General features: G+C 39.2%; 1 protein-coding gene across 4 annotated transcripts in view; it reads right to left on the minus strand.

The window, feature by feature from the left end:
• Positions 1-14,430, minus strand: part of PRP4K (pre-mRNA processing factor kinase PRP4K) — a 39,650-nt gene that overhangs the window by 4,927 nt on the left and 20,293 nt on the right. For 3 of the 4 annotated variants that reach the window (XM_084850437.1, XM_084850438.1, XM_084850435.1), the window contains exons 8-18: positions 13,992-14,082; positions 10,465-10,612; positions 9,364-9,501; positions 8,152-8,305; positions 6,543-6,657; positions 5,439-5,590; positions 4,211-4,297; positions 2,685-2,963; positions 2,152-2,286; positions 985-1,633; positions 145-190 (exon numbers count right to left, since the gene is read on the minus strand). In XM_084850437.1, coding sequence (XP_084706563.1) covers positions 2,760-2,963; positions 4,211-4,297; positions 5,439-5,590; positions 6,543-6,657; positions 8,152-8,305; positions 9,364-9,501; positions 10,465-10,612; positions 13,992-14,082 — 1,089 coding nt within the window. In that variant the 3' untranslated portion in view covers positions 145-190; positions 985-1,633; positions 2,152-2,286; positions 2,685-2,759. The remainder of the gene's footprint in view (positions 1-144; positions 191-984; positions 1,634-2,151; positions 2,287-2,684; positions 2,964-4,210; positions 4,298-5,438; positions 5,591-6,542; positions 6,658-8,151; positions 8,306-9,363; positions 9,502-10,464; positions 10,613-13,991; positions 14,083-14,430) is intronic. The other variant, XM_084850436.1, reaches the window with a different exon arrangement.

Raw genomic sequence — 14,430 nt, forward strand, 5'->3', positions numbered from 1 at the left:
CATAAAAACACCACAACAGTACTATGCTAAGAACTGCCAGCATGGCAAAACTGTAAATGAAGCCTGTATCTGTGTGCTGTGAACAGAAAAAACTAGACATAACTAAATGAAGAACGTTTTTCATATCTTTTATAGAACAGAAACCTTTGTTCAAGTCTTCTGGTTGCCATCATCTTCATTTGAGCGGCACCTATAACACAAAGAATAAGTAAACAAGCAACTTTGTTTTTCTTGAGAATAGTTAAAAAATTCTGTAGCCATAAGGTTGGCTGTAGCTGCTACTGGAGTTGACATGACCAACTCTTAATTATTTGTTAACAGGGACATGAAACAAGGGTGGAGGCAATAGAATTTTATGACATCTGTGTCAGACTGCCACCACATGTGCAAGATAGGCTGGAGGTGTTGCCAAAGCAGTGCGTCACGTTACTTTAACTATCAAGTAATCTAGTTCTTCATTTCACTGAGAGTGAAAGCTGCATTCTGTCTCCTGTACGAACAAGAAACATTTTAAATAAGTTGACAGAGAAAAACATTTATTACTTTTAAAGTAACGTTAAACTGGAGAAGAGACAGGGTACAGATTCAAAATAGGCAGGTAACATCACCTGCCACCTTCATAGTTCGCTATTTTACCGTGGTGGGGAACAACTCACAAGGAGCGCCCCCCCCCCCCCCCCCCGGGCAAGAAGCTTGATTGATGGCACTAACTGTGCACATTGGATGTAATGATGTGCCTATATGGATTTTAAAAATTCTATTTATAAAGTTAAAAGTATTACAAAACAGATAAGTACTGGGTGTTTTCATACACCTGTGGAGTATATATGAAATATACAAAAAATATGTTACGTAGATCGCTTTTAATGCAAGAATTGGACTGGCAAACATTAATCGACTCAGTTGGGTATCCTCATGATGAACAACGAACTATTGTTTTAAGTTGCTGCTAAATGTTTATCTACACATGCTGTCAGAAATAACCTTGTTAGGAAGGTGAAGTTGGTGTCTCAGCAAACCAGACCCCCTGGCGTAGGCGTTGAGTGGCCTGTGACTTGCTTTCCTTTGTCTCTCTCAGCACCATCAAAAAGGAAAAGTAAGAAAAACAGCACAAACATTAGTTAAAACCTGCATCCAAGCCAATAACCTACAGGAATAAATTTCATTACAATGAAAGCAGACAATACTTGTAGGATGCTCAGGGTTGGGGGTAGTATTTATACTGAAATGTTGATAATTAAGAGTCTAATATCTCTTTCAAAGGATCACATCTTTTAGTAATTGCTTTAATTAATGGACTATCAAAATGAAAGATTTCTTCTTATAGATTACCTGAGTCGGCAACACTGGAGACAAAAATCTTTTAAAAATGGCTACCAATGCCTTGTTCACAAAAGACTTTATTATCTAATGATGCATACTGAAAACATACAGAAATCTGCATGGTCCACTTTACATGCAGCAGAACAATCTTCACTTTACAATAAGTGAATGTCAACTGTTTTATGCAAGAGACAACACTTTAAAGTCACATTTCTTAAAGAAAGCTTCATTTACAAAAGAAATAAAAGGTAAAGAAGCAATTACCGCTTTTAAAAAGCAGCTGCTTTGTTCAAGAGCGGAAGGTTTATGCCTGTATTGAAAGACAACATGATCACAAATAATGAAAACAATGAACAAATGAAAAACACCTTTAGCATAAAGCAGTACACTTTCAAATGACATACAAATAGCTAAAAAAATCATTATGGTGTTTTCTATCTAGCCATGAGGAGATAAGGACTTTTGGAATCAGAATTTGTTGTTAGTAAATGAAAACATCTCTTAAGTACTGGTTCTATGCCATAGTGAACTGTATATAACAAAAGGTATAAATTCTATATAGCAAGTTGATTTTTAAAAAACGAAAGTAATAAACAGTACACTGAAGGCGCTCTCTCCATCAAGTGCACACTCCCCAAATTTTTTCTTTGAATGTGATGATCAAACAGAAGTTGGAATTATGCCACAGTTGTAATGCCAGAAAACAAAAACAAGATCATTTATAAAACATGCAGGGAATTCTGCTACAAAGCTATCGACCCTTCATTTGTCAGTTGTTCCAGTACAATTAACATCTTAAACACCAGTGATGTTGATGGTTTAGCTTACCTTCAGTGTACTGAAAGTTGTACGCAACCTGCTTTAAAAGAGGAGACCATCCCTGCGGGCAGGCTCAAGAAGGAACAGACCCCCTTCGGCACTGACTACACCAAGGGCATGCTGCTGTGGCCTGCACGCACACACCTAGGAAAACGTAATATAAACAGCATTTATGCTGGCCGTTTTTCAGAGACAAAAATGAAGCCAAATCTGCTAAAAACCAAAATTAACCACCCAGTCTTACTGATATTTTATAACAGATGCTTTGTTTTTTTTAATATATATATATATAAGCATGTGTGTGCGTGCGTGCGTATTTTTATATATATATATATTATATATATATAGGAACTGCAACCATATACATTAGCATTGTACCTCTGTGCAGTCTTGGCAATTAAAACAGTTCTACAGTGAAAAAATCTTCACGTAAGAGACAAACAGATTTACTCTAACATTTCTAAAAGAAATATCCGCTTTTGTGTTAATTCAAATATATCATCCTCAACTTTGCAGGGAAATTATTTATATGTTATATGTACATTTATAAATTGCTGTGAAATGTCATCAGTCTTTGTATATTAACTATTCAAACCCTTTGAACATCTTCACTGGATTTAAATTTTCTCCTGGATGAAGGCATGCTGCAGAGCCTGGTTGATACTAATCCGTTTAGCTGGGTCTAACATGAGAATCTGGTCCAACAAGTCCTTCAGCTGGTGAACCTTTTTGCGCTGATCTTCAGGAAGGCGCTGGCACCCAATTAAATCTGCTAGCAGGTCCTTTGTTGGGTTAATCGTGCTCATGACAGTTACTTTTTCCTACAAAGATAAGGGCACTTACTTTCAAAGAAAATAGCAGCAAAGCAACTAAGAATGTTAAATGGACACTCCAATTAATAGTAGTACTTCATAAAATACAGAATGGAAATGTCCTTTAGCTACTGAATGTAATTTGTCCCATGAAAATAATGAACTTATTACAAAGAATTGTGAGAGCTGCTACAGTGCTTGCGTTCTCATCGTGCTGACCACATGAGGAGAGCAGAAGCCTCTCAATATCACAACTGGCTGTTAGGCAACTATCTGTGCATGCACCCAAACTGAGTTGGCCAGCTCCTCTTCCCCATCTAAAAGCTGATTATAGCTGTGCTGTGAAAAGCTTCACCCTGAAGCCTTTCACAGTACCCAACTGCTATTCTGTGTAATCACTGACAAGGTGAGAGGGAGAAGTACACCCGTTGGCTAGGCCTGGTGTGAAGCCCTATAAATAGGAGGGGGTCATCCACCCCCTGCTCCACTTACTTGAGCTCCTCTCTCCCCCTGCTCCTCACCTTAACCGTCACTAATTTAAGCTCCACTCTCTCAAAATCCATGCTGCAGAACTAAGGCTAAAAGAGAAACAACCCCCACACACTGCCTCCATAATTCATCATTTAACATAACTGTGCTCAGGGTTGTCTTTGTCCCCCATCTTACAGCAAATCTTCTTTTAGGCTAGAAGTGAGAATTAGGACTTATCTGGTGGAGAATGCTCTAAGCAAATTAATGTATCCCTCCCAACAGCAGTTATTTGTGCACTCAATACGGCTGATCTACATGAATTGCATCTGCAATTAGTATATTTTGCATTCTCCACAATCACTCTCCCTTGTATAGAAGAGGGATGGGCAACTTGTGGGCCTCCAGATATTTTTACTTACAACTCCTATCAGCCCTAGCCAGCATAGCCAAAGCTGAGGGATGAGGGGAACTGGCAGCCAAAACATCTGGAGAGCCACAAGTTGCCTGCTCCTAGGTATAGAAGCTTCCTGTACTTATGTGGCCCCTAGATGGGTAAGTTTGCATTAAGAAAAAGAGTTATCATGAACGGATACTGATCCCCCACAAGCTTAGTATGTATCAATGATTTTAAGACCCAGTACTTCATACTAAAAGTTATACAATTTTAATTGAGAAAACCAAAGGAAATACAATAGTAAATTGAACCATTTTAATTTAAAACCTTTTAAAAGGTATAGGACATTTCCAAATGAAATATCAGTATACTTAGTGCAGTTCATACTTACCCTTTCTGTTACTTTATCTACCTCTATGTACATGAAGTTGAGATTTTGATCGAAGTGCTGATCTTTGAATACTCCTTTTCGGATCATCTGGAAGTAAGGATAGCAAATTTAAAATCTTTAAACCTTCACATGCGTCAATCATGAAAACAGTAATCCCAAGAGATAACTTATTTCAAGTAGATAAATTGTAGATAAATGTAGATAAATTGTAGATAATGTAGATAAATTGAAAAATGACTCCAACTTAAACCTGCTTATTAAAGGTTCACAGCATATAAAAATCTACAAGTGATAAAACGGTACCATATTAAAATAGACTCCCTACACATTTAACTTCAGAAAACTAAAACAAGCCCAGATCAAAAAGCCTCATGTTACTTCCAGAAAACACTCAGGGAGGGTCATTATGTTCTACTTCTTCAGACCACAGTAAAGAAAAAAAAAAAACTACAATAAAAGATGAGACATTTTATTTACTTGCTTTAAAGAGAAGACACTGGGTTTGATCCAGACATGTGCCCTTCTTTTCATGGAGGGAACCAGGATCCAGCAGAAAATTCCTGCTGAAGGGGCCGTGGATCCCCCAGTGTCACCTCCCACACTGTTTTAGAGAGTCCCCGAACCATCAGAGAAGCTTTTCAAGAGGCATGGGGACTGCAGTGGAAAGGGAGAACTGGTGAAAATTACTGACCTTCCTCTAGCATCAGCGGAATTTTGCTGAGCACAAGTCCGGATCCAACCCATAGATTTTGGTTACTGGAAAGCACCACTGGAATAAGCAGGTCTGAGTGGCATACTGGCTCCCTTTCAGACATAACATTCCCAGCTTGCCAAGCTATAGAGCCAAGAACAAACACCAGGCCCTCATCTCCTCCCTGTGTGCGCTGGCTTCAGTATGCCAATCATGGTTAGATAAAACTACAGTTCCCCATTACATCCAATTGAGGAACTGTGGTTCATTAAGCAGGATTTTAAACCACATTCAAACCATAGCTTAAGATCCTGGTTAGTAAACTGACATTAAACCACAATTCCCACTTTGGGATATAATAGAGAACTTTATCTTAAGTTAGCCAAAATCAGTGTGCTAAAGCCAGCATACAAAAGGAGCAAAGGGAGGGATAAACAAACTGGGAATGCTACCGTCTGAACTTGGCCACTGAGTCCTACAAGATCAGGGAAAATTCTACAACTTTTGTTCGTTTCTCTAAGCATTTTTATTTCTTACCTTGTTTGGCATCTTTCCTTTGAGGTCCATAGCAAGTTTCAACATATGATTATTGGTTTTCCCAGGAAACAATATTTTTCCTGTGTAAAGTTCATATAATGTACAGCCTACAGACCACATATCTATACCGTAGTCATAGATTTTGCCTATAACTGAAGGAGAACAGTTTAAAGATTAAAATCATTAATAATATAGAAACATCAGACTGAAATTAAGGTCACTCACTTTCCTAGGTTAAGCCAAGCACAAAAAGAGGAGAATGAATGAGTTTCAGTATTTAAGACATTTCTCCTGTGCTGCTCAATTCACAACACGAGGCTATACCACTAAACTATAGCTTTTCCTCATATCCACTTTTTGTTCTTGTCTTCAAAATCTATTAATGGTTAGGAATCTGCCGATGGCTCACACTATTCTTACGTTTTGTCACATCTGCTGTGTCAGTTAGTAGTTAGAAAAACAGCGAGTGAAAAGGTAGGCAAAATCTTACAGCACAGACATATACTAAAAGATGTTTCAAGCAACCATCTCTTAAGTTTCTATTCAGCAAGGAGAAGGTAGGATTAGGTCAAGTTTGCAGTTTTGACATACTATAATCACATACAGAAATTCCATACACAAACCCATCATTGGTTAGACAGAGAGATAAACAGGTGAGAGGGAGAGAAAGCAGGCATTTTAGCTCAAGAGACAGTGGACAGAGGCAAGAATAAACCAGGTGCTCAAGATAAGGAGATGTGGAGAAAGTATCACTCAAGGGAAAGGAAGGTGGTAAAGAACCAGCCAGAGAACCTAGGAAAAGGAGGAAGCAGGGGACCTAAAAGGGAATGTCTGGATAAGCCAATGAACGTGGGAACTTGTGGATGGCACTTGCCCTCCCACTCAACTGTAGCCTGCCTTCAAGTTCCAGTTTCCATACACATTCTCATACTAGTTAACAATTATAAAAATCTAACTGCAAGCCAAGAAACGTTATCAGGTATAAAATCCCATTTTTTTTGCAGCCAGATATATTCTAATGTTCTTCATAAATTTGCAAGTCAAATAAATATTAACTACAAAATGTGAATGTAAGCAAAAGCACCTCAGAGTAGATTAACTTACTAATTTCAGGAGCACGATAAAATCGACTGACAAGATATGGTGTGATGTCATTATCAGCAACATGCGAAGCCGATCCAAAGTCACAAAGCTTTAAAATGGTTTTAGATTCATTCACCTAAAAAGAGCAAAAAGAATTAACCTGCTTAACCTGCAGGACAAAAATAGCAAGTGGCACTGTAACAGCATATACTTATCACCAACCATTAAGAAGTTCAGCATATCTGAATGTATTAAGCACACAATTTTGATTATGTCTGAAAAAACAGCATGGTGTTCAGCAGTAAGGTACACCTGAATACCAGATGCTGGGGAACAAACAGCAGGGAGGGTTGTTGCTCTGCTATGGGCTTCTCAGAGCTTCAGGTTGGGCCACTCTAGGAAACAGCATGCTGGACTAGATGGATCCCTTCGTCTGACCCATCAGGACTCTTCATAGGCTCTATGCATCTTTTATAACTATAAATATTGAAAACATTGATTGCAAAAACAGAGGCAGCTTCTGAAAATATTTATCATCTTTGTAAAAGGCACTAATATTCTTTTTTATTGTAAAGGAATTTACTCTGTAATAACATTGACATCTGCTGAGAAAGACTGAAATTTGTTCACCTGATTGCCATGAAGAAGAAACATGCATTAATACAAAGTGAAATTAATTTGTACTTTCTTCTCTCTGCCCCTCTCTCAACACAATGGCTGACTTTGCACTTGCATTCAGAGCAGCTCAGTCACTCTTTTGTTCTACATCTGATCTGTTTTCTGTGGCTGTCAAGAGTAATCCCTCTTTATTTTGGCAGAGAATTTTTTAAAAACTGGTTATGCAGACCATATGCTTATCTTACATCCAGGCCCAGTCTATACAGACTGCTCAACATACGGTTAACACCGCTCCTGGACTGTACCACAGTCCTTCAGATTGAAGGATGCATGTATGTTTGTGTGTGTTGCAGATTTTAGTGTTCTCCTACCAAGGAGGAAATACTATACACAAAACTAATATGTGAGGAAGAAGATTAGGCCAGAACATTTCTACATGCAGTGATTTTTATATGGAAAAACATTCAGACATGTAATCTTTCACCTACCATCTGAATGGGTACAGCCAGAAATACTTTTGTCATATGACTGAATCAAAGTGAATCCATTCTGCAATGCTGCAGAAGGTAATCCCACAAGAGAGCCACCTTTCTAAATTTAGTTTTCCTAAATTTAAATACTAACAGTGGCTTAACGCTCTACAGAAACCCAATATATTCATACCCGGAGAGCTTAAAAAATTATCGATAATGCTTCTTATGCACAAGAATTGCCAGAACTGTCAGGTGTAGAAGATATGCAGGCAATCATGTCACTGTTGGATTTTCTGTGAAATATGTATTTATCATGTGGGACACATATCAAGCAGGTCATTAGGTAAAACACAGGTTTGAGGTGGTGCAGAAGACTGAATGAACTCATACACACACTTGTAAGAAAAGCATTCCAGATTAAGTGACACCATTCTGGATAGATTTTAAATCCCTACATAAATTAAAACTTATGAAAATACACAGTACTGTATGTTTCTTTCCAAGAACTCTTTGCAAGGTTGTAACTAAATATTACTTACCAAAATATTGTCTGGTTTGATATCAGCATGCAATATATTGCATCTTTTAAGGAGTTTCAGTGCCAGGAATAGCTGCTGACTATAGGATCGTACAGCCTTTATGTGGAGACCAACATCTTTTCCGTACTTCTTCAGTACCTCTCGTAAATTCATACTAAATCGAAAACAGACACACAACAGAAAGAGAGAGTAAAAAAGTGGAAGCAAGAAAAAACATCATATATTAAAAATACAGTGTCTTGGATTCAGATATGACTTACATGAATGGAAATACACTTCTGCTTGTGCAAGGGAGCCCTGACAAACGCCTCCAAATTTCCAGCCTGAAGCAGTGCCCCCGCCCCCCATGCCCCATCTCACACTGTTCCACAGGGTCCATTGACCCACAACCATTTGGGGACACAGGGGGCTGTGCTGGGAAGGAGCCAGGAAAGCCCCATCACACAAGTGGAATTCTGCTCAATTTTCTCTGGATCCAACGCAATACATAGCATTTCAAATATTAATACATAGAACATTAGTTTTATGGAAGCCCACAGGATAACCTCGTCTAAAAGTGACCAACTTGAAATAAAGATATTTTAAGAACATTTATGGCCTACTTTTCAGACCTCAAATTACTTGTAACAGACCACTGAAAATAGAGGGTGTACTATATTTGTCTGGATTTGTATGAAAATCAAACAGCTGAGCAACAGACTGGAAATTATGGAATCTTATTAGCATTAAGCCATGTCTTAGCCATTGCTTCTGGAGGTCAGCCATTGCTTTTGCCCTAGAATGCTAAAAAGTATTGCCCACCTGTGGATTTTGGATTTCACCCCTCATCAAGGACAAGCAACTATCTCCCCTCACCTTTCTATCTGAAACTGTTATAAGAGCCTGATTAACTCAGTATTTCATTACTTCATTATATATTCTATATAACCATTGTTGGGACAAACAAAACACCACCACCATAGTAAAATTCTCCAATTCCATGTGTACATGGAATTAAAAAAAAATTTAAACGGGGAGGGAGGGGGTTGTATAAAAGCAAGCTAGAGGGACATTTGAACTCTTGCATGGGACTGTACTCATCCCGGAGGAATACTGTTTCTGAAACATTCTAACAATGTGTAATTTAGGGAAAAAATTGCAATAAGATTAACAAAGATTCTAGGCTAAAGGACACATTTTAAAGGGTACTTAAATTTCCTTTTTAAATCTCACCTAAGTGGTTCAAATACTAGACAGAGGTGTTGCTTGTGGTAAAAATGCCGGAACAATCGCAGACAATGAAATTTGTCATCAGGATCTGCATCATTTAGCTTTTTCAAGAATTCCAATTCTTTTAAACCAGTTTTTTGCCTGAAAAGAGATCAATTTATTATAATAAACAGCACATGAATATCAATATTTAAACTGTAGAGATCTGAGGATATAAAGTAGTAATAGTTAACATTAACATTCCTTTGGAGCAGCACAATCTGAATTTACAGCTGCTGCTACCATAGGACACACAATACTCTGGGGACTACACGGAGTACGAGCCAGCAGACAAGGATGGGGGCAGAGATGAGGTGGTGGAAAATAATAGAGGAACAAGGAGCTGTCTATTCCTGCAACTGGCTGATATGAGCAACATCTGGCTTACAACAGTGACAATGCATACAAGACTGAAACGTGGTTATGTAGGATGTGAGAGACTATGGAACACCCTGTTATGGACACAGGAGAAGGAAGAGCTAGTATTGCTAAATAAGCCCTACAGAAAGAATACTGTATGGAGCTCAGTGTTAGAGCTCTGGCTGATGGCTCAGAAAGTGAGGTTAAAAAAAAATGGGAAGTGGAGAATCCTCTGCATACATCACAGGCTGGCACTGTTTCTGTTTTTCTGGGGTCAATTCCCCCCCCCCATCTCCTTTAAAGAACAGAGAGCCTCCAAGAGACTCCCTTCAGGTGTCATATGAACCCACAGGTAAAAAAAATAAAGAGGAAGGAAGCATACAGTACTTCTCTTTTGTAGAAACAAAAAATATTATGGATAATTCAGTGGGACAACTTAAACTCCAGAAGTACTCCAGCTCCCAGGAAAAGACAAAGCAAATAACTTTCCCCCACAGACTAGCAGTAACTTCTAGACAGCAGACAGAGGGAGCAATGGTGATGCTAAAATTTATGGAAAACATTTAAATTACATTTTTGCATGGGATTTTTTGGGCAAGTCTCCACTGGCTGCTCACAGTGTTTCTGCAATGCTTGTAAGAGGCTTTCTACTATCCCCAAATAGCTGAGTATAATTTAAGACATTTTAGAAACCCTCTTACTTACATAAGCTCATTGTTTCTAATGATTTTGACAGCCACTTCTTGGTTTGCTCTTGCCATATCTCTGGCTCTCACCACATTACTGAAAACTCCTTGGCCAGTGTAACCATATACATTATACCGTTTATCTAGAACTTCACCTATGTTAACACCTGGGAAAAGGGAAAAGATATACTGCTGTTAAATAAATTTGCAATGTGCACACTTACAATGTTTTGTACACAGAAAATACAGTGGTAGAATCAACAAAGGAGGATTTCTCCATATACAAATACAAGGCACAGTCACTGAAATGAGGGTCAATTATATTATATTGCTTATTTTAGCAGAATTCTACTTCTGTCAAGAGACATCCCACAGGTCCCTGAATACTATTTCATTACGTTTATGACTCTCAATAAGCAAGAGCTGTTTTTTGCAAGAAATATTATTCCCCCTCACCAAGCTGTTACTGAGAATAGGTGCTAAACTCATGTTCCCCCTCTCTTCTTGCTTTCATTCTGGACATAATGTAAATAGTTTATTTGAATGTGAGAGTCCCTCCAAACTGTACAAGATCAACCTTGATATCTTGAACTTGATATTTTATCTCCTATACATAGTGAGGGGCTGGTAGGAGCTGGTTAGAATCCAAGTAACATCTGAGTAGGCCCTCTCAGAAGTTAAGAAGATGAAGCTACATAAGCTCCTCCCTGACTGCTTCCCTCTCAGTTTGTGTGCATCACACTTGGGAAAGGAAGCAAAATACAAAGTATCTCCTTCAAAAGGACCCAAGCTCACATTATGGCAGCGTGCACCCCACATTAAGAGATTCTCTTCCAGCAGCTGCCCAGAGAACCCACTGCTTCTTAAACAAAACTTAGTTTAAAACTAAGTTTTAAACCAACCTACTGTTCTCCAGATATTTAAGACTAAGACCGTATCTCCATGTCAACCGAAGGAGAAGTGAATAGAGGAGTACTGGATCTTTTTTTAAAAGGCATCAGCTTTGCTGCGATTTGGTCCACACAGGGCTCCACGACAGAGTGGTCCGCACCAGTAAAAATTGCTTCACAGAACATACTTCCTGGTGGGGGTTGGAGTGAATGTCATCTGACTGGCAGGGGCGGCTCAACCAATAAGAGAGGCTTCCCCCCACCCTTTTCTCCTTTCCCCTGAAGGTCCAGATGTACCTGCACTTCAGGAGCAAGCCTCATTGAGCACAATGAGAGTTACTTCCAAGTAGGCACACATATGCTTGAGCTGGGAAGGTGGGGGCACAGGGATGGGAAACAAGCCCCCTTTCTAACCGCAGCATCTCTATAATGAAGCTGCAAAGTAGTTACTTCCTAAGGCAATAAACCAAACAACAGAGAATCGTAGCCTCGAGATCGCACTTTAGAGCATTTGGGGAATGTGCTTTAAACTGTGCCATTTCAATTGAGGGGGGGGGATCTCTGTAAATTGTGATGTGAGCATTCAAGGGACAAGCCTGAGCACGATGGGAGTTACTTCTGAGTAGACACTAACTGGTTTGTGCAGGGATGGGAAACGCGCAGGAAAAAACCCTTGATCGGGATCACAGTGAAAGCCACATCCCTGGGCAGGGCTAGCATACCTGAGGTCAATGTGGTGGTTGGGCCACACAACATCTATACTGCTGCGAACCATCTTGAGGAAAATAATCGGACTTTAAGTAGTCTCAGGAAATCTGGTTTTTCCCTGATAAGCTCCGGGGTGGCTGCTGGATGGCCATGACATCATGTATCCCTAACAACCTCAACACACAGCCAGCTTGGAGTAAATCGCTGGTGGAGGCACCTCCCAAAACTCCCAACATCCCAAGCCACCATGGCCTTCTAGAGTGCACAAGGCTGGTATAAAAGAACAAGGGGATTTAGCAAAATAACTCTTCAAAAGAAAACAGGGAAAAATACCATGTGCATGCAAGCAACAATTTCCTTTTAGAGAAAGTTTGTGTCAAATACCCAAATAAATAGATTAAATAAATAAACCTGTGAAAATTTTAAGGATGGTCTCTATCAGAAGTACAAACTACCCCAGCTCTTGTCATAGCAAGAATGCTGTCCCTTTCCTTCCCAATCAATGTGAAAGCGGTGACTGTCTGAAAACCAAGCCTGCGTGGTCTGATGGGCAGCATTTTGCTGCCAGGCTAGGAAGGTTTTCTAATACTTCTTCTGCCATAGAACAGAATCCAGTACGCTTTGGTCTCTCAATTTCTCTTTGATATGCCTACAGCAAATCATGATTCAAAATTGTTGTTTTCTGTAGTTTTGAATAATTAAGTTATATTAGGGAGAAGGGTCCATGAGAGAAAAAAGAAAGAGAACCCATTTTCTTGGTTTTAGTATTTGTTTTATGGTGTATCCGATCCTAAAATCTGATTTGATGAATGGCGGTATACAAAAGTTTCAAAGAAATAAACGGAATGATGTTGAAGTACATTCAATGAAGTCTTTCCACTGCAACTCCTATTTGGCAAATAAAGCACTGCTGATTTTAATAATCATTCTCTGAGCTATTCTTCTTGTTTCAGTTGTACAGAACATGATGATGTTTGCTTCCAGAGGAAAAGCTGGGGAGTGTAAGCTACACCATGGAATCACTGACACTTGAAAATGCAGTTCAACAGAAAGGTTATTACTTCTTGCCATCCCCTCAATTTTAATTATACATACCTTTTATGATTGTGACATTAATGGTTAGTTGAACTCTTTGTTTTACTGTGAGTGTATTGCTATACCGGGCAGTATCCACTACAGCCACTGCACCTTTGCTCATTCTGTTACACCTGTGGGACCAACTGTTAGTCAAAACACTCGTTTCCGGAATAGGACAGTTCAGAGAGTTCCCTTCTGGGAGCTCCACTGACCTGTCCTGACCTGGAAAGAGTGTTTTGACTCGTTCCCATTTGTTTCAGGAAGCACTTGCTTCCTGTTGCAGTAGTGGTAAATCCCACTAGTGTGAGGGCAGTACTGGATATTGCCCATTGTGTTGTAACCCCTACAGAGCCATCTAGTGGGACGCAAATTCCTAAAGTGAAGCTTTAAAAAATTGTATCAAATTTCTTTGATGCTTTAAATTTAGGGAATGGCCCTGTGATATTGAAGTGCTATTCTGCTGGCCTTTAGAGATAAGATTCCTTTAATTTAGCAGTTGTAATTTAGCAGATAATGACCAGATTCGATGGCATGCCATGACTTTTCATGGGTTATTTAACCCATGATGAGCTTTGGTTCCCGTGAGCACCGCATTACATGTGGAAGCCCCACTCAAGGACTGTTGTGTCCTGCAAACCTGGATAACATGGGTTATGCAAGGGTTAAAGAGACCATGCATTAAGTGAGGGTTATTTAACCGTCGCATTACCCACCCTTGCCAGGTTCACACATGACAACCTGAGAATGGCAGCATATTCAAAATGGCAGCCGCATGCACCCTGCAGCCTAAATGTAAGTTAAATAACTCACGGTGGGCTGTTGTGTCATGTAAACAGCCCCTCTGTCTCGGAAATGTAGCAATCATACTTACGGTAATACCCCTCTGCATCTGTCCAGTTGTCCCTGAGATTGGGGTTTTCTTTGAAGTCTTTTCCAATGCCAGCAGCCCTAAAGCGTGCACTCTAAAGGAAACAAACCTGATTTAGCCTTTTTCTTCATGTTCTATACACTTGAGTAATTGAACATTTGCCAATGAAAGTAGTGTTCTACATGTAAGTCAGTATATTTTAAACATAAAAGGAAAATACTTAAGCAAATCTATACTGTCATGTGTCTTTTATTGATCCACACTTCTGATTATGTTCACAACTGTGGTCTTGTATAATGGAAAGGTAAGATATAGTCAGAGGGCAAAGATTATCTGAACTTCAAAGAATATACAAACTGTAGATCTTATGCATATTTCTCTAAAGTTGATGAATGCTTATTTTAGGCCATTTGAATCCTATACAGTAATAGTGGTATAATAA

This window comes from Heloderma suspectum, chromosome 4 (assembly GCF_057233095.1).
Source record: "Heloderma suspectum isolate Gila_16-S chromosome 4, 16-S_ref, whole genome shotgun sequence".
Classification (NCBI taxonomy): Eukaryota; Metazoa; Chordata; class Lepidosauria; order Squamata; family Helodermatidae; genus Heloderma; species Heloderma suspectum.